Here is a 20,561-nt window from a genome sequence, read left to right as displayed (position 1 = left end):
AAAAACTTTATATAAAAAAACTTTTATAAAAAAGAAATTTATTAAAAAAAACTTTTATAAAAAATATTTTTAATAAAAAACTTTTATGAAAAATTATTTTTCAATAAAAAACTTTTATGAAAAATTATCTTTTAATAAAAAACTTTTATGAAAAATTATTTTTTATTAAAAAACTTTTATGAAAAATTACTTTTTAATAAAAAACTTTATATAAAAAAATTTTTATAAAAAACTTTTATAAAAAATATTTTTAATAAAAAACTTTTATGAAAAATTATTTTTCAATAAAAAACTTTTATGAAAAATTTTTTTTTAATAAAAAACTTTTTATAAAAGAAATTAATTAAAAAAAACTTTTATAAAAAATATTTTTAATAAAAAACTTTTATGAAAAATTATTTTTCAATAAAAAACTTTTATGAAAAATTATCTTTTAATTAAAAACTTCTATGAAAAATTATTTTTTAATAAAAAACTTTTTAATAAAAAACTTTTATGAAAAATTACTTTCAATAAAAAACTTTTATGAAAAATTATTTTTCAATAAAAAACTTTTATGAAAAATTATTTTTTAATAAAAAACTTTTATGAAAAATTATTTTTAAATTAAAAACTTTTATGAAAAATTATTTTTTAATAAAAAACTTTTTATAAAAAACTTTTATAAAAAAGAAATTTATTAAAAAAAACTTTTATAAAAAATATTTTTAATAAAAAACCTTTATGAAAAATTATTTTTCAATAAAAAACTTTTATGAAAAATTATTTTTTAATAAAAAACTTTTATGAAAAATTTTTTTTAATAAAAAACTTTTTATAAAAGAAATTAATTAAAAAAAACTTTTATAAAAAATATTTTTAATAAAAAACTTTTATGAAAAATTATTTTTTAATAAAAAACTTCTATGAAAAATTATTTTTTAATAAAAAACTTTTTAATAAAAAACTTTTATGAAAAATTACTTTCAATAAAAAACTTTTATGAAAAATTATTTTTCAATAAAAAACTTCTATGAAAAATTATTTTTTAAAAAAAAACTTTTTAATAAAAAACTTTTATGAAAAATTACTTTCAATAAAAACTTTTATGAAAAATTATTTTTCAATAAAAAACTTTTATGAAAAATTATTTTTTAATAAAAAACTTTTAGGAAAAATTATTTTTTAATAAAAAACTTCTATGAAAAATTATTGTTTAATAAAAAACTTTTTATAAAAAACTTTTATAAAAAAGAAATTTATTAAAAAAAACTTTTATAAAAAATATTTTTAATAAAAAACTTTTATGAAAAATTATTTTTCAATAAAAAACTTTTATGAAAAATTATCTTTTAATAAAAAACTTTTATGAAAAATTATTTTTTATTAAAAAACTTTTATGAAAAATTATTTTTTAATAAAAAACTTTATATAAAAAAATTTTTATAAAAAACTTTTATAAAAATATTTTTAATAAAAAACTTTTATGAAAAATTATTTTTCAATAAAAAACTTTTATGAAAAATTATTTTTTAATAAAAAACTTTTTATAAAAGAAATTAATTAAAAAAACTTTTTATAAAAGAAATTAATTAAAAAAAACTTTTATAAAAAATATTTTTAATAAAAAACTTTTATGAAAAATTATTTTTTAATAAAAAACTTCTATGAAAAATTATTTTTTAATAAAAAACTTTTTAATAAAAAACTGTTATGAAAAATTACTTTCAATAAAAAACTTTTATGAAAAATTATTTTTCAATAAAAAACTTTTATGAAAAATTATTTTTCAATAAAAAACTTTTATGAAAAATTATTTTTTAATAAAAAACTTCTATGAAAAATTATTTTTTAATAAAAAACTTTTTAATAAAAAACTTTTATGAAAAATTATTTTTCAATAAAAAACTTTTTAATAAAAAATTTCTATGAAAAATTATTTTTTAATAAAAAACTTTTTATAAAAAAACTTTTATGAAAAATTACTTTCAATAAAAAACTTTTATGAAAAATTATTTTTTAATAAAAAACTTTTATAAAAAATATTTTTAATAAAAAACTTCTATGAAAAATTGTTTTTTAATAAAAAACTTTTATGAAAAATTATTTTTCAATAAAAAACTTTTATGAAAAATTGTTTTTTAATAAAAAACTTTTATAGAAAATATTTTTAATAAAAAACTTCTATGAAAAATTATTTTTTAATAAAAAACTTTTTAATAAAAAACTTTTATGAAAAATTACTTTCAATAAAAAACTTTTATGAAAAATTATTTTTCAATAAAAAACTTTTATAAAAAATATTTTTTATTAAAAAACTTTTATGAAAAATTATTTTTTAATAAAAAACTTTTATGAAAATTTTTTTTTAATAAAAAACTTTTTATAAAAGAAATTAATTAAAAAAAACTTTTATAAAAAATATTTTTAATAAAAAACTTTTATGAAAAATTAATTTTTATTAAAAAACTTTTATGAAAAATTATTTTTTATTAAAAAACTTTTATGAAAATTTTTTTTAATAAAAAACTTTTTATAAAAGAAATTAATTAAAAAAACCTTTTATAAAAAAAAAACTTTTTATAAAAAAATGTTTATAAAAAACTTTTATAAAAAATATTTTTTAATAAAAAACTTTTATGAAAAATTATTTTTTAAAACTTTTATGAAAATTTTTTTTAAACAAAAAACTTTTTATAAAAGAAATTAATTAAAAAAAACTTTTATAAAAAATATTTTTAATAAAAAACTTTAATGAAAAATTATTTTTTAATAAAAAACTTTTTAATAAAAAACTTTTATGAAAAATTACTTTCAATAAAAAACTTTTATGAAAAATTATTTTTCAATAAAAAACTTTTATGAAAAATTATTTTTTAATTAAAAACTTTTTATAAAAAACTTTTATAAAAAAGAAATTTATTAAAAAAAACTTTTATAAAAAATATTTTTAATAAAAAACTTTTATGAAAAATTATTTTTCAATAAAAAACTTTTATGAAAAATTATTTTTTAATAAAAAACTTTATATAAAAAAATTTTTATAAAAAACTTTTATAAAAAATATTTTTAATAAAAAACTTTTATGAAAAATTATTTTTCAATAAAAAACTTTTATGAAAAATTTTTTTTTAATAAAAAACTTTTATGAAAAATTATTTTTTATTAAAAAACTTTTATAAAAAATTATTTTTCAATAAAAAACTTTTATGAAAAATTATTTTTTAATAAAAAACTTTTTATAAAAAAAACTTTTATAAAAAATATTTTTTAATGAAAAACTTTTATGAAAAATTATTTTTAATAAAAAACTTTTAAGAAAAATTATTTTTTAATAAAAAACTTTGTATAAAAAAAAATTTATTAAAAAAAACTTTTATAAAAAATATTTTTAATAAAAAACTTTTATGAAAAATTATTTTTCAATAAAAAACTTTTATAAAAAATTATTTTTTAATAAAAAACTTTTATGAAAAATTATTTTTCAATAAAAAACTTTTATGAAAAATTATTTTTTAATAAAAAACTTTTTATAAAAAAAACTTTTATAAAAAATATTTTTTATTAAAAAACTTTTATAAAAATTTTTTTTTTAATAAAAAACTTTTATGAAAAATTATTTTTTAATAAAAAACTTTGTATAAAAAAAAAATTTATTAAAAAAAACTTTTATAAAAAATATTTTTAATAAAAAACTTTTATGAAAAATTATTTTTCAATAAAAAACTTTTATAAAAAATTATTTTTTAATAAAAAACTTTTATGAAAAATTATTTTTCAATAAAAAACTTTTATAAAAAATTATTTTTCAATAAAAAATTTTTATGAAAAATTATTTTTTAATAAAAAACTTTTTATAAAAAAAACTTCTATATAAAAAATTGTATTAAAAAAATCTTTTATAAAAAATATTTTTTATTAAAAAACTTTTATGTAAAATTATTCTTCAATAAAAAACTTTTATGAAAAATTGTTTTTTAATAAAAAACTTTTATGAAAAATTATTTTTTAATAAAAAACTTTTATGAAAAATTATTTTTTTTAAAAAACTTCTGTGAAAAATTATTTTTTTTATAATAAAAATTTTTTTGAAAAATTATTTTTTAATAAAAAACTTTTTATAAGAAAAACTTTTATAAAAAAAAAAATTTAAAAAAAACTTCTATAAAAAAAATTTTTGTAAAAAAAACTTTTATAAAAAATATTTTTTAATGAAAAACTTTTATGAAAAATTATTTTTTAATAAAAAACTTTTTATAAAAAAAACTTTTATAAAAAATATTTTTTAATGAAAAACTTTTATGAAAAATTATTTTTAATAAAAAACTTTTAAGAAAAATTATTTTTTAATAAAAAACTTTTTATAAGAATAACTTTTATAAAAAAAATTTATAAAAAACTTTTATAAAAAAAATGTTGTAAAAAAAACTTTTATAAAAAATATTTTTTAATAAAAAACTTTTATGAAGAAATATTTTTTAATAAAAAACTTTTATAAAAACAAACTTTTATAAAAAAAAAATTTCATAAAATTTTTTTACAAAAAACAAACTTTAAAAAAAAAATTTTATTAAAAAACTTTTATAAAAAATGTTTATAAAAAAAACGTTTATATAAAAACTTTTTATAAAAAGACTTTTATAAAAAACTTAAAAAAAAAATGTTTATAAAAAAACTTTTATAAGAAAAAACTTTCATAAAAAAAAGTTTATAAAATTTTTTTATAAAAAACAAACAAAATTGTATAAAAAAACTTTTTATAAGAAAACTTTTATAAAAAATATTTTTTAATAAAAAACTTTTATAAAAAATGTTTATAAAAAAACTTTTATAAAAAATGTTTATAAAATAGTTTTATGAAAAAACTTTTATAAAAAATGTTTTATAAAAAATCTTTTTATATTTTTTAATAAAAAACATTTATAAAAAATATTTTTTTAATAAATAACTTTAATAAAAATATTCTTTTAATAAAAAACTTTGATATGAAAACTTTAATATAAAAACTTTTATAAAAAATAATATAATAATTTATTATAAAATTTTTATAATAAAATGTATAAAAAAATTAAATTTTGTAAAAATTTTTTTTGAAAAATTTAATTTTTTTAGAAAAAGGTTTCAGTCAACAAAAATATTTTTTTAAATTACTTACCTTGGTTTTAAATGTTATGCTGCCATATTCAAACAACTGCATGTAAGATTTCATATTTTTTTATTTGTATATTTAATATTGTTTATTGTATAAAACTAAAGCTTAACAATAATTTATATATGTTAAAATATATATATATTTATATTTATTAATATTATTATTAATTTTTTGTTTAATTTTACATTTAAAATTACAATAAAAATGCGCTTAAAGTATAATATTAATGTGCTAACACAAAGAAAATGGAAGCCAATGGATGAGAAATATTTTCTTTTTGTTTAAATTGAATTTAAAAAACACAAATAATACAAATTAAATTAAAAGCTTTCAATTGTGTTACTACACTAATTAATAATTATAATATTATATGTATATGTATGTATATATGTATGCGTAAAAGCGTGTGTAAAAAAAATACAATTTACATATATGTAATAACATTATTGTTGTTCTCTTTTCTTTACTAATTAATTAATTAATTATTTTTAAAGCCAATTTGCAAGCAACGAAATGAACACGTGTTATTTTTTGGGTAAAAAAAATGTTGGAAAATTATATAAAAAAAAAACAAAATTGTAAAAAAAGTAAATAAATAATTTAAATTTAAAAAATAAAAAAATATATAAAACAAAATTAAATAAAAAATTAATGAAATAAAAAAAATATTTCTTTCAATAACAAAAAAATAATTAAAAAATAAGCAAAAAATGCTGAAACGCCAAGGCATGGGGTTTGCATTTTTTATATACGTTTGTATGTTTGTTTTATATGTATATTTCAACTTTTTTCATATTTTTTCTTATCACATTTGTTTTTTGCTGAAAAAAAAAAACTTTTAATTTAATATATTTTTGTTTTGATAAAACAATAATTATTTTTAATACATTTTGCGTTGTTTTTGTTGTTTGTACATTATTTATGTATATATGTATATGTTTGAAGAAAACTAGCGTTTTAACTGTATAAATGGGTGTTTTTGTATGCGTGTGTATTTCTGGTTGTGTATGTGTGTGGAGTATTTTAAGCAAACTTAAAATTATTTGCAAAGCTTAAAAAATTGTATTTTATTTGTTGTATTATTTTTTTTAACTGCGCCAACGCATAAGCATTATTATTTTTCAAAATTTTAAAATATTTTTTTTTATTTTTTTCTTATTTCAACTACAAACAACAATAAACAAATATTTTTTTTTAATATTTCAACTTTAACTGTATATGTATGTATGTATGTATACGTGTACTGTGTGTTTGTTGGTGTTTGCGTGTATAATTATCGCCATTTGCTGAAACCTGTTCCGAGGCGTTATTGTAAAGCTTGAAAAGGATCACTTACATATGTGTACTACAGCAAAAAATTAAAAAAAAAAAAAAAAAAATTTTGTATGTATGTAGGTGTATAAGATATTTTTACATACTGAAAATATTCACTAGTTGCTAATAATTATTTTTTATTTGTTTGTTGTTGTGTTTTCACTAAAAGTTAGTTTAGCAAGTGCTTGGAAGAAATTGAAATATATTTAAAAAATATATATAAATGTTTACACTAAATCTACATATATCCATATACATATGTATGTATTTTTATGCTAAAAAAGCATATTTTCCATTAAATAAAAAATTACTATTTATTTATTAAATCGTAATTGGCACATTACACCCCTCGTTTGGTTGTCCGAAAAATGACAACTTGAGTGAGTTTGGTAAAAAAAACCATACTCGGTTTAAATAAAAAATAATTAATAATGTAAAATCTGTGCAAAATTCTCGAAAAATGCCGTTTTCTCATTTCTATTAATGCCAGAGAGCTTTCAAATCATTGTGGTAGCTTAAACTTTCCTTAAAGCTTTTAAAAGCTTTCTAAAGCAATTTGCAAGCTTTAAAATCCAGCTCAAAAAGCTTCAGACTACGGCAAAAGCTTCGAAAGCTTGCAAATCAAACAGCTTGGAACAAAGATAGTTTTAAAAAATTACAAATTATGGCCATATTGACCTATTGAGCTTTCACTGAGCTTTAAAACAGCAAAAATTTTATAGTTTGTAGCTTTAAATGATTTTTCAGCATTTAGTAGTGTATATATTCGGAAATGACTATGAAAAACAACTTTATTTTTTCTCAAAAAGCTTTTTAGCTTAAATAACACAACGTTAGTAATTGATTCATTTAAGTGAAATCGTCAGCAATTAATTACTTTAAGCTCTGAAAACTTATCATTTGAGCCTTTAACAATTTAAGCTCTGAAAACTTATCCTTTGAGCTTTTAACAATTTAACGATTTAAGCTTCAGCACTTATAGTTTATACGCTTAGCAATAGCTTTGAAAGTTCATAATATGTGCTTTCTGCTGCTTAATGCATTTCTGCATTGTGAAGGCTTTCGTTTTCAATCACTAACTTTTAGTTGCAAACATTCTGAGCGTTCGCAGTGTGACTTTTTTCAAAGCTTAGTCTGAAATTGACTCTAAGCTTTAAGCTTCATAATTTTAAGCTCTGTTAAATTTAAGCTCTGTTAATTTCCAACGAGCTTTCACTTAATCAAAAGCTTTTTAGCTTGCTCACTGGGCATAATTTAAAGCTCTGCGGTCATGCCTTTATCACTTAAGCTTTTACACTTTTGTGATTAATTCTCATAAGGCAATACGAATTTGATAACTACTGAAAGCTTTTGTCAATAAAAATGTTTAAATACGGCACTATTCAAAAAATTTGCACTTTTTACAAAAAAAAAAAAAATAAATAAAAAATAAATAAAAAATTAAGAAATATTAAAAAAAATAAAAAAAAAAATTAAAAAAAATAATAAAAAAATTAAATTAAATAAAAATTAAATAAATTTAAAATAAAATTTGTATAAATTAGCAAGAATATATGTAAGTATGTATGTTTATATACAATTTACATACAATACAATAAATTTAATTGCTGTTCATTGTGTGTGTGTTTGTCTGTGAGTGTATCAATTTCTGTTTTTGATATATTAATGAGTATATTAATCCTTCTTTCAATTATATATATGTATATATAATATTAATTATTATTTAATTAATATTTAGCTCGCTTTGAATTGTTGTTTTTCTCATAATATATATATATATATATATATATGTATGTATGTGTATATATGTGCTCTATTAGTTATACAGTTAAAGTTATTGTAAATATATACTTTCATATACATATATATTTCTATTTCTATTTCTAATTAATAATATATTATTTGACGAACTATACAAACGCTTAACTATTTACTATGTACTATATATATGTATTAATGCACATATTTGCAACAACTATGTTAAATTATTTTATGTATACTCTCGCACATACATACATATAAACCCTTTTGGAAATATTTATGTATGTACTATATATTTTATATGCAAATATCTGCCTGTGTGTGTGCTTGCACACCACAAATCACTACGTTCAATACATAATTTAATAATATTTAATAAAAAAAACTATGTAACTGCATACCACTTACATGCATATTCATATCTTAATTTGATTGCGGCTTGAACTCCACCGCAAATGAATCACTCACAAACAGTTGACCTTGAACGCACTTCGCACATGAATGGGTGATGAATTCCAGCGAATTGAATTAATGAGTTTCATGCAACTTAGACTATGCTTGAGCTTGCATTACAAACAAACAAACGAAGATTTGGCACTGCTGCAGAAGAACTAAAGCAAAGTAGCTGAGCTGAAGCGCACTTTTGCTGGAGACTACGCTTAAGCAGTAGACACTGCATTAGTCACTTAATTGCACTAATTGCCTGCCACTTTCAAATGCGCGCTCTCCAGAGTTGCTTGCGCCCACACGCACTCCACACAGCACTCCTCCCACTTAACTGTTTACTGATTGTCCTGGCGTTATTTGTTGTTGTTGTGTGTGGCTGCTTTTGCCGTCTCACCATCACCGTCACTTGGTTGCATATTGTCATATTAGTTAGCTCCTATCACTGTGTTTCACTTCCACACACGCATCGGGTTTACTTGCGCAGATCGGTTGGCATGAGATTGGCGACGCCATATTTATTGCTCTCTGCGTTGGCAGCAGCAGCAGTTTGGACGCTGTCCTCATCATTGCCGTCATTGTCCATGTGATCCATGGGTGTGTGTTGTTGTTGGTGTTCAGCTTGTTGTTGTTGTTGCTCGGCTAGCGCTTGTTGTTGCTGCTGATGGTGTTGTTGCTGCTGTTGTTCGTGCGCAGTTTGCTTGGCGACGCTGGATTCATGGCTCTCATTATTGTAACGTATCAATTTGATTGTGGTAAGGCCGTCAGCATTGCGGATGAGTCTGTAGATATGAGAGAGAGCGAGAGAAATTGATGAGCTTTTGAGCTTTTAAGCGCTTGCTGTATAAGTTTCTACTTACGGATAGCAATCTTCGGCTGAGGGACTTGAGTAAGGCCGCTTTTCGGTGCTGTTGCCCGACACGCTTAAATCCGTGGGCTTCATTTCATCACAGTGATCCGGTGAACGGGACCCACTGTTGTGTTCCACTTTCAAGGCGCCGAATTGGAATTTTTCGCTCGCGCTGTGTGGCATCGCCGGTGAGTTGGGCGGTGCGCCCGTCGGGTTGGACAAGTACTGGAAGGCACCGTTGATGGCGTGCATGAAGAGCGGCGATGTGGGTGGTGGACCGTATGCAGCTGCAGCCGCAGCGGCTACAGCAGCGGCGGCGGCCGATTGTGAAATCGCAGGTAGACTCATATGCGGACTGTTCAAGCCGTTGCTGTGTGGATGGCTATGACTGTGGCTGTTGCTGTTCACGCTGCTGTTGCCATTACCATTACTACCGTGTGCGGCCGGGTGACGTTGCGGTGATTGCGGATGTGGCAAAGTCCAATTTGTACCATTCATATTTGTACTGGGTGACTGATTGCTGTTGTTGCTATTGTTATTATTGTTGCTATTATTATTGTTGTTGTTGCTGTTTGCTGCGTTATTGGTGTTATTAGCACCACCGGCCGCAGTTGTTGCAGCGCCATTGCCTGCAACGGATTGTCGGAGCAGCGAAATATTTTTGATATTCTTGAGCTCGGTTGGATTGCGTAGAAACTGGTAGCAGTGGCGTTCGCCTTGGACCTTGCGCAATATATTCACGCGATAGTAGTAGCGTAGCGCACGTGACATCTTATCGTAGTTCATAGAGAGATGATTCTTTTGAATGCCCCAAAGTTTGGCCAAACCGGCGGGATCGACGATCTTGAAGACGCCAGTGTCGCGGCACTTCCACGCGATCAAATCACTGTATTTCTGATTGCGATCGTTGAGCAACTGCTGCAAGAAGTCCCATAACAAACGACCATCTGTGGAAGACAGAGAGAAAAGGTGGGGTTAGTTTTATTACAAAATAGTTCAGAGCTTCAAACTCTCCAACTTACTTGTATTTGGCTCTGTGGTCTCCGGGAAGAACTCGCGTTTCACGGGTTGCATATAGCTGGGCGTCGTCGGCGCCGAAACCGAACCGCCACTACTGCCATTCGGCTGATACTTCTGGCTCATGGCCTGCGCGGCTTGATTCTGTGACCATGAATTGACAAAACTGTTTGTAATCTGTTGTGATAAGCTCTGTGGCATATCCTTTAATATGGGTGTTGTTGGCGGACTGGCGCGGTAATGTGCCGCGACTACGGCTGCCGCAGCGTTGCTCTTGGACATACCATTGGCCGCTGCCAATTCTGAATAACTGCCTTCCTCATCTGAATCGGATTGATTGCTGCTGGCGCCCGTGCTGGCGGACGCATGATGTGTGGGGTAACCGTTGGCGTTGCTCATGGTCACCGAGATGGCTGGTGGCAATAGATTACCATTGGCGCTACTGCTGGTCACACCCAAACCGCTATTACTGCTACCACTGCTGGTGCTACTACTACTGCTGCTGCCCGTGCTGGCACCGCTCACTGAGGCGGCGGCGGCAGCTGCTGCTGCAGCGGCGGCAACAGCCAAATTTTGTTCCTGGCTTTGTGGCGGGCTGCTGGCTTGTGAGTCCACCGATGGTGGCGGGCTGAGCGTCACCGAATTGGGCGCCATGAAATGATGCATATGCGCATTGTGGAACGGACTGTCTGGTGGTGCACCAATTGGTGGCCATGTGGGTGTCTGTGGATGGCTATGCGGCGACAGCGGATAACGGCTGGTCGGTGTAACGGGACTGTTGGGCAGATGCCATTGCATCATATGTGATTCGATGATGAGCATTTGTAGTACATTGTGTAGCACATCACCAGCACCCGGACAACGATGACCGAAATCGGCGCGTGTTAGCAGGCAAAGCGCTTTGCCATTCATTTGGAAGAGATCATGATCCACTTTTGGCAGATCGAATTCACGTTCGCAGAAGCGTAAAAAGACTGTGACATCTTCGCGACCCCACAAACGCGGATCGGATGGCAACGATGGCGGCAATTGTGTCTTCAATTCGGCCAATTGGCTGGATGGCGCCGGCGGACAACGCCACAACATATCACTCCACAGACCGAGCTGCGGATTCAACGACAGCTGTACGGGAAGCATTTTCATTTTGAACCAGACGCGTGCACGATTTTAATTGTTTGTGTTGACCAACGCCACACGGAAATACGACTGCTGCGACACTGGGTCGCTGGGTCGTCCAATGAGCTGTTCGCTGCTCGCTGCTAATCAAGTTGCGCTAGTCGCTGGCTAGCTGTAGTGTAGTAACCACAAAAACGTACGAACGAACCAACGAGTGTACACGAACTGATCTGGAAAGAGTAGAGAAAAGAAAGAAAAAAGACTCATAAGATAAAGTTTACGAAATCGATATATGAGATTACTAACTAATAGTGGACGCGCGTGTTGGCGCAGGGTGAAAGGGGTATCATCATAAAGCGGTACAATTGGCATGTGGGTGTATATGAACGCACACTTCCGCTTGGGAATAGCTATGTATATACAATGTATATGTGCGTATTATTGTTAGGCGGTCGCGTATTGAAATCGAAAATCGAAACCGAAATAAATGCAAATCGTTTTGCGGCGATTTCCACATACAATCCAACAAAAGCAACAACTAAAGCAGACAAATAAACAAATACATCCGCCGCTGGCAATGCGGACGTGAACCCACCGCACTGTATCCGCAAAAACGGGTTGCCGAAACAACAGCGCGCATCGCATCGCGCGCCCAACCCACACAAGACAGCACAGCATCTTCAGCAGCAGATCACAGCTGTGCTCGGTCTGTATGTTTGTCGGCGTTGATCGGTTGGGTGAGGCGTGTGCGCTACGAGCTGTGAACTGCGTCGTAATATGCGCAAAAGTACAACAAAAACGCGACGCAGCGCACACCTTTTACAGCGTGCGCGCCTCCAAATGTAGCAATTTCTTGTTTATGAAAAATATTTCGATATTTCGTGTTTTAATCGCGTAATATGTTAATTTCCTTCCCAAAAAAAAAGAAAAGAAAAACGATTTAATTGAAGTGAACGAAGTGAGAAGACGCGCAGTCAGCGCTGTAATGTGCCGGATGCGCGTTTAGAGGGACGGCCGCTCAACACAGTGGCGGAGTTTGGATACATTTCGGTAGGTTAATAAGAAAAATATAACTGTAAGTCCGAAAAGTAGTTACTAAGATTGAGAAAAGTTTGAAGTCAACGCTATATTTTAACTAGAAGAGTTCCAATTGCTGAGCAGTAATACCGAATTCCCATAAACTATGATGTTCCTGGAGATATTCCCGGTTCTTAAGACACAAAAAATTCATCTTAGACATAAAATATAATCCCCAAGAGCCCTTACTTTGATTAAAAAGAGTTTGTGTGATATAACCTCCAAATTAGTTGTTCCTGCATCTGAGATAATGACTCAAGTGAAAGGATCTAAAAAATAACTAGTAATAATTCTTGAAACCGCTAGCTTTGATTGAAAGTTTTGTCTGTTATTGGCTTGAGAGTTCGTGTTACTCTAAGTAAGAAACTCGCTTAGGTTAGAGAAAAGGGTTTCTGATCAGGCCGTTTCTTCCAAGGCTCATATTCGAACCGAGAGAATCTGAAAGTTTCACTGTGAACCTTGGAATCAACTTTTGGAAACTTATTAAAGTCCTCAAGCTCATGAACCATCTCTCCAGTAAATACAAAACTACAAAGTAAGAGTATTCAGACTCTTTTTGACCAAACTTCAAACCTCCGACCTTGAGCAGCTATCTAAGCAACCTATTAGTAATCTTAAACTAACTCACCCACTGTATGTCAATCGGTTGTCGTTTAACTTACAGCACACATGGTAGATTCAACATTAAACCCAACAACAACAACAACAACTATATAAAGCGACATTGCTGCCGATGACGACAATAACTGAGTCGATACTAACGAGCGCTGTGCGACTGATGCTGCTGCATAAAAGCAAATAAAAAGCAACAACAATAACAACAAGAAAAAAGTAAAAAAAATCAACTGATGACGGCTATTAAGATCAGGCTACCTTGCGAAACTCGACTCGACATCAACTAAAACGTCCCAACATCTTAACAACAACACGGCGACGTCCGTTGTTGTTGACGTTAAAATGCAGTCGGTGAGGCAGAGGCAGTGGCAACAACTTATTGTATGCTTGTATGTTTGTATATATGTATGGTGCGGCCAGACGCCGCAAACGGAAGTGTGCATACCAGGCAAAATGACAGCAACAACGGCTAACAACAACAACAACAATGTTAGCAAGCAACAAAAATCAAATAAACTTGTTTCACACAATGCAACCGCAAGCGGGCTAACAAAAAATACAACAAACATACATACGATACATATATAATTTATGGTCTCTTATATACAAATGTACACATGTTTGTATGTATGTATGTATGTTTGTTGGTGTATTTGCATTGGTAGCAATCAAATAGCGTACAAGTTGGAGGAAGCATTCGCGCGTCGTGCAGCGCGTTTAAAGGAAGACCGATCATATCCGCTAGTGGGTAAACAGAGCACGGATAAGATACATATGTACATAGATATATGTTGATATATATGTACACTTGAGTGTTTCATCAAGCGAGCAAGTCAGCAAAGCGGAGAAGAAGGCAAGCAGCTGTGGCCACAGTGGCAGTGGGGAATTGGGTGAGCGAGCATAGTATGAGCAACGGTTTGGAGAGCGGAAGAGGCTATATAAACAGAGATATATGTAGATATTTACAAGCAAATACTTGTGATCATACTGAATGACCCAAACAACGCTGAAAGCAAGACTTCTGCTGCAACACCCTGTTTTTCTTCAACATTATGCTTTCTTCAGTCACATAGATACACGTATATATGTAAATACATATATACACATACAAGTGAGTACATCTGCACATACAAATCCACTTATAATTCTCGGTCCGCTCTTATGACAGATTGTTTATAAATTTTTTTCTTGCTTATTTATCGAATCTTTTTCGCTTCCTCGTTCCTCGAACGCAAACACAAAATATATTTACGTCTTCTGTATATACATATATACATAGATACATACGTCTATATATGCATAGTCACAGATAGGGAAAAGATATTTTTACTTTGAGGGGGTCTATATGCACATACATACATACAAATGTATGCTGATCTTCGTTTGCGTGTGTGTGTGTGTGTGTAAACTACAGACGATCATTTGCGCCGCTGTCCGCTCAGCCATTACGTCCTATACGCCTGCCTTTACATACATACAAACATACAGCTCACCCGCTAACTCACTGTAGTATTCCTGTAGTGGCTATTGTTATTGTTGTTGCTGTTCTTTATATGTATGTTTGTCTGTATGTTGCTGCTGTGTGGCTGGTTGGAATGTGGTTGCTGTTGCTGCTGCCGCTAATGTTACTTTTATTGTTATTACTGTTGTTCTTGTTGTTGTTGTGGCTTTGATTGTTGCTGCGAGAAATGCACTGTCTTCAATTTCCAAGGAAACGTACATATGTATGTCTGTATGCGTGTATGTATTTATGTATGTATAAAACGAAAAAGTCATAAGCCGGATGCGTTCAGAGAACAAATGAGGGCAACATGGTGGCGCAGAGACGTGGCAATACAGTGGAAAGAGGGATCGGCGGCGAGACCCAGTGAGCAATAAAGTGTAGTAGTGATCGAGTTTGATCCAATGAGACTACGTTAGAATATGATATATAGGGTTGATTAGGAATTACCGTAGATGATGTGATAAAAGAACAAGGAAGAGTAGAAGGGTATTTACTATAGGTCTTTAAGTAACCCAGAAATCTATGTACCCAATGTGAAGACTTTCCATTATGTCGATGAGGATCCATAGATGGACAATTTTCTTTCGGTTCTGGACACTCTGGCTGTGTTTTTTCAAAACCCTAAGAGTATAGTCCCTGCAATCCGAAGAAAAAACACGGTATTAGTGAAAAAGAAAAAAAGTTTTAGAAACTTACTTCGACTTAACATATCATCATCTAGAAATCAACAGAAGACCCAATTGGATCACTGCAATACTAAAAACTTGTATCTCCAGAATTATGTTAGAGCAGAATCTTATTTTGATTTATTTCTTCTTTCTTCAGCCTATAAGTTCTGCTTTATTAGAGAACTTTGAGGGGTTCTCAAGATTTTTTGTACTAAATCGAACTCGAAAGTTAAAATTTAAGTAAAGTTTGCATTGAAAACATACCGATCACTGGATTCGTATGAATCTTGACGAGAGGTCATCGCTTCCTCTTGTTTAGAAATTGAAATTTCGAATCAGAATTACAAAAATATTCGTAAGTTCTCAATGAACAAAACAAAGATACCCAAAAAATGTACATCCGCCAGTAAAACAATTTCCGAAAACAAAGTTGCAACGATCTCTACAACAACAACTCAAAGAAAGCACATAAAGTGCACCTTTTAAATGTCTTAAATGGATCACCCGTTCAATTAAGTACATCCAGGAAGACATTTCTCAAAATATTGGCAATGCACGCCCCACAAAGCATAAATAATCGCCGGCCGTTAAGAAGCGATGTTGCACAAATGAACTTGACGAAGAGGCACGGATCGGTCGTACGGTTGGACGCATGGTTGTATGAATGCTCTAATGAGCGCGCCGCGCGCTCCACAAAGCGGCGTGTAACCGGCGGACCCGGATGACGACGCCACAGACAGACGGACGGAAGAGAAAACCAACAAGAATAAAAGAAGCGCGTTTGGCGGAGAAGCGGCAGCCATAAAACGAAGTATAAATAATTATAATAAAAAGGCAAGAAAATTTACACGCGTATGCTGCTGGAAGACAAAGTAGCATGCAGAGATACATATGTACATAAGTGATTGTTCGAATGGATGTTGAAAAGAAAAGATTCTAAAACGCGCTGCGCCGTCGACGTTCAAGCCAGCGCGCGCAACCACAGCTTTGCAGCGGCGCGTACGCTCCAGGAGGGGGGTTAGAAAACAAAACTTGCTTACATACCGACATGTGTGTTTAAGTGGTTGGGCACGGCGCGTCGTAAAAAAAAATGCCAGCGGAGAATCTCTCAGCGCGGCAACATCGTGCTACTTACAGAGATCTCGCATATATCGTATTGTATCTTTGTACGATGTGGACAGCGCGCATCACATCACATAGGGAAGGAATGTAGATGATGAAACCGGTTTGAGCGGAAACTACACGCAAATTAAAAACATACGTACATATGTATGTATGTATAAGAAAAATAAATGATCGAAACCATCAACGACATACAGAATGGCCAGCGTGTGGAGAGATGTATGGGCACAAGCATTTCAAAAATACATACATACATACATACACACAAATCTTGTATTGTACTTGGTGGGACGTGTGGGCTTGCTACCATCACAACGCGCCGCGTCCGCATTGAGATCGCACAGAAGTCGAAGTCGACGCAGAAGTCGACGACGCTGTTAATGATGAGACTGATGTGGCGCGTTGTTGTTGTTTTAGTGTTGTTGTTGCCGTCCCGGCTGTTATTGTTGACAACAGGCACTTGTATATGCCGCGCTGTATACATACTTGACTAGTGATGAGTGTGTGTGTGCGTGCGTTTATTTGTATATATTTCAAGTGAAGCGCGCTGAGTACAACTACACAAACCAATTGTCTTGAGATCTTCACATATATACACACATATTTGTATGTAAGTTGGTTTGTAGAAACACTAAGTTGGAATTTTGTGTGCAGGCAGGAACCTCCAACAGCGTAAACAGGGAACGGACATGGAATGTTTACACGCTGATATATAAATACAAAAGCAAGCGGCAATACAAGCATTGCTTTTATTTATATACTATTGATATATGTCTGCATGTATATATGTGCCTACAAGTGCTTAAGAACATGTGCGCACACCTTACACTTCTCAGCGCTGTTGAGATCAGTTGTGTTGGTTCCAGCGCGCGCACATCAGCATTATCGCTTCCTTTTCCTCAATTTCTTTTATGTATTCCTGCATATGTATGTTTGTATGCTGTGCTGTGCGTGGCTGCTTCTTCCCTTTCACCCATAATTCAGCTGCAGCAAAAAATCTCAGCACGGATGTTTGGAATTTTTTTGAAATCTCGAAAACACTGCGGGGTGGAAATTAAGTTGGCGTAATTGTGACAGGTTGTCGAGTTTTTCCCAAGGGAGGTTGGGAAATAAATTAGTTCCTGCTATGGCCGAAGGTGTTTCGAGAGATTAGACAAGAATTATAGACTGTCACTGTTATGTGAGTGAAAGATGACGTCAACTTGGAGAATTTTAAAATTTCGAGTTAATAACTCCCTTGAGATTTAGTAAGTTAGGAAGAAGTACCCTATTCTTTTGTTGTTTTTCAACTTTGAATTTAAAATTCTACAGAAAATATATTAAATAATTGATAATTCACAAAAGTAATTATAATGCGTTAACCGACGGTTAAAACTATTGTGAATAACTTAACCAGCGGTTAACTTCTATTATTTTATTCTATTTATGTGAGAATTCTTATAAAAGATACTCACAATTATTTATTACAAACATTAATATAATTATGTTTTAACCGTCAGTTATCTAGTATGATATTGTTCACCGATGGTTAACCTCAATTATTGTATTTAGTTTTTGAAACAATTATTCGCAAAACTACTCAGAATTATTGAAAGCATTCGAGAAATTCATTATACTCAATTTGTTTCTCACATCTTATGAGTGTATAGCGAAAATTGAATTGGAAATAGTTTTCGAGTTGAGAAACTGTTGAGAATTAATCTTTCGAATGTGAAAGTATCATACCATATCAAAAAGAACTCAATTTGGCATCTAACAGAAAACTCAATTTGTAAACTTCAAAATGTTTGAACAGCAAGTTGAGTTGCTATTGAGAAGTGACGGTTAAGGCTTGAGAAAGTTGTTTAACTGTTGAGAATGAATTTGTCGAACGTGAAAGAATTATACCATATCAAAAACAAATAAATTTGGCATCTAACAGAAAACTCAATTTGTAAACTTCAAAATGTTTGAACAGCAAGTTGAGTTCCTATTGAGAACTGACGTTTAAAGCTTGAGAAAGTCGCTTAAAACTAAAACCGAAACCAATTTAAATTTATTTTGGAACTAAGCTAAATTATTTCAAAGGATATGTTCAGTTATTTAATTTCGATGATCAATTTCGAATTTTCGAAGATCAATTTCGAATTTTCAAAAATTAATTTCGAATTTTCGAAGATTGTTATTGTTTTAATTACAAAAACATAACACTTTTCCAATATAAATATTAACTCATATGACATAAAGAATAGGTTTACAGTACCCAATTTGTAACTTTTGCGTTAAATAATTACAAAGACACATCAAGACTAGCATATAGTACATTTAGCTTTAGAATCAAAAAAAGTTTTAAGCAAGCTTATCTAAACTACTAATTATTGCTATAAACTGTTACTTTTTAATAAAATTCGCATAAATGCACATTGTTGTTCCGCCCCAAAGGCAAGTAAGTATTGTCACAAACTACACGGTGTAATATTATATGGGTACACTATCAACTGAGCAGTATAAAATGCGAGGCTATAGAGCCATATATAGACTTGATGTTTACTATCAAACATTTTCTGCGCTATCTTAAGCGCTTAACAAGCGTTTATTTTTATAAACAGTACTTTTCTTTTCCTCTTTTTTTTTTGTATACTAAGATAATACTAAAAGTACTACACGTTGGAACATATTTACATAGTTTTGTATGTATGTATGTTTGTATGTGTGCACGTAAAAGGTGGGTTGAAAATAGTTTTACCACTCTGATAAGAGTTTTACGTTTAACTGTATGTATGTACGTGTATGTACTCTTTGTTTTCGCTCTCAGCCGCTGAAGTAGACTTCCGATCGTTAGATAAGCATATAATAAAAGCTGAGAAATTAATTTATAATGGCACAATATTAATACTATTCCACATGTTTGACATACATATATAAATAACTTAATATTTCGTTTGATTTGATAGCTATCTAGTGTGTTTTTGTGAAGTAAGTATGTAAATAGTATAAATTGAGTAAATATATATACATGACTACTTGACTAATGATATATATTTATTTCTATATACTCATCGAACTTGAAAATGTACATCTTGAAGGACATCTAACGTTATAAAAATGATTTAGCACTTTTATGACTTAAGTTTCCTGAAATATCGCATGAGTGTAGTTAGCAAAGTAAGAGTTCTGCTGAGAAATTCAATTGAATTCAATACAAGCGAGTACGTGAGCACTCCATCAAAGGTATAAATACTATAGAAACCTAGCTCAATCTGATTCAAGCCATTCTTCATCATTTATACCAGTTTATTGTACGATTGGTCACCCGCTAATAAAGCCATTACTGCTGTCAATGACATTTTAATAGTACTAAATCGGGTTTGAAGGTACAAGCTACTGTTATCATGTTCAGCTCTTTTATGTTTTCTATTTAAATCAACTCCGATTATTTGATCGGAGTCACGATCACACGTGTTCGCATTTCTTAAATTTTATTTATGTTCCCAGGGCGTAATGACATCACGCTTATATTTGCTTAATCTCTTTCGATCTCCAAATTGAAAAAAAAAATCAAATAATCGATAAGTTATCAACTGACAGTCGAATTGATTTTATAAATCAAAATATTTTTTCTTTTTCTTTCCAATATTATTCTTGAGACAAGTGGAAACACTCTTTAAGGAAGTGACATAGTGGAATGATGGTTCAAGTGGATCGATCATATCATATCACATCAGCTAACTAAGTTACTGGCATAATCTTAAATTTTGCTATTATAATGCTTTAAAGCTTTTTCTTCAATATGTAAACACCCTTTAAATAATTGTCGCTCCACTATGCACTTAACCTTAGCATTTGCTGTGTATATTTCAATTTTTAGCGCTGAAGAAGCTTTCCATTGCTTTATTTGGCTTTTTTTGTTGAAAAGTTCACTTTAGATAAAATACAAATTTTCAGAAATCTTCATGACTAGAA

General features: G+C 29.4%; 1 protein-coding gene across 7 annotated transcripts in view; it reads right to left on the bottom strand.

Annotated features, from left to right (window-relative positions):
• Nucleotides 1–5,356: 5,356 nt before the first annotated feature.
• LOC105220120 (ets DNA-binding protein pokkuri) overlaps nucleotides 5,357–20,561 on the bottom strand; it is a 99,466-nt gene continuing 84,261 nt past the window's right edge. For 6 of the 7 annotated variants that reach the window (XM_054227341.1, XM_054227337.1, XM_054227336.1 and 3 more), the window contains 3 exons: nucleotides 10,523–11,863; nucleotides 9,511–10,447; nucleotides 6,771–9,432 (listed from right to left, as the gene is read on the bottom strand). In XM_054227341.1, the coding sequence (XP_054083316.1) occupies nucleotides 9,126–9,432; nucleotides 9,511–10,447; nucleotides 10,523–11,660 (2,382 nt within the window). In that variant the 5' untranslated portion in view covers nucleotides 11,661–11,863 and the 3' untranslated portion in view covers nucleotides 6,771–9,125. Of the gene's footprint in view, nucleotides 6,477–6,770; nucleotides 9,433–9,510; nucleotides 10,448–10,522; nucleotides 11,864–20,561 lie in introns of those variants that run through there. The other variant, XR_008470397.1, reaches the window with a different exon arrangement.

This window comes from Zeugodacus cucurbitae, chromosome 3 (genome assembly GCF_028554725.1).
Source record: "Zeugodacus cucurbitae isolate PBARC_wt_2022May chromosome 3, idZeuCucr1.2, whole genome shotgun sequence".
Lineage (NCBI taxonomy): Eukaryota > Metazoa > Arthropoda > Insecta > Diptera > Tephritidae > Zeugodacus > Zeugodacus cucurbitae.
Note: the sequence above shows the minus strand (reverse complement) of the source record. Positions and strands in the feature narration are given on the sequence as shown.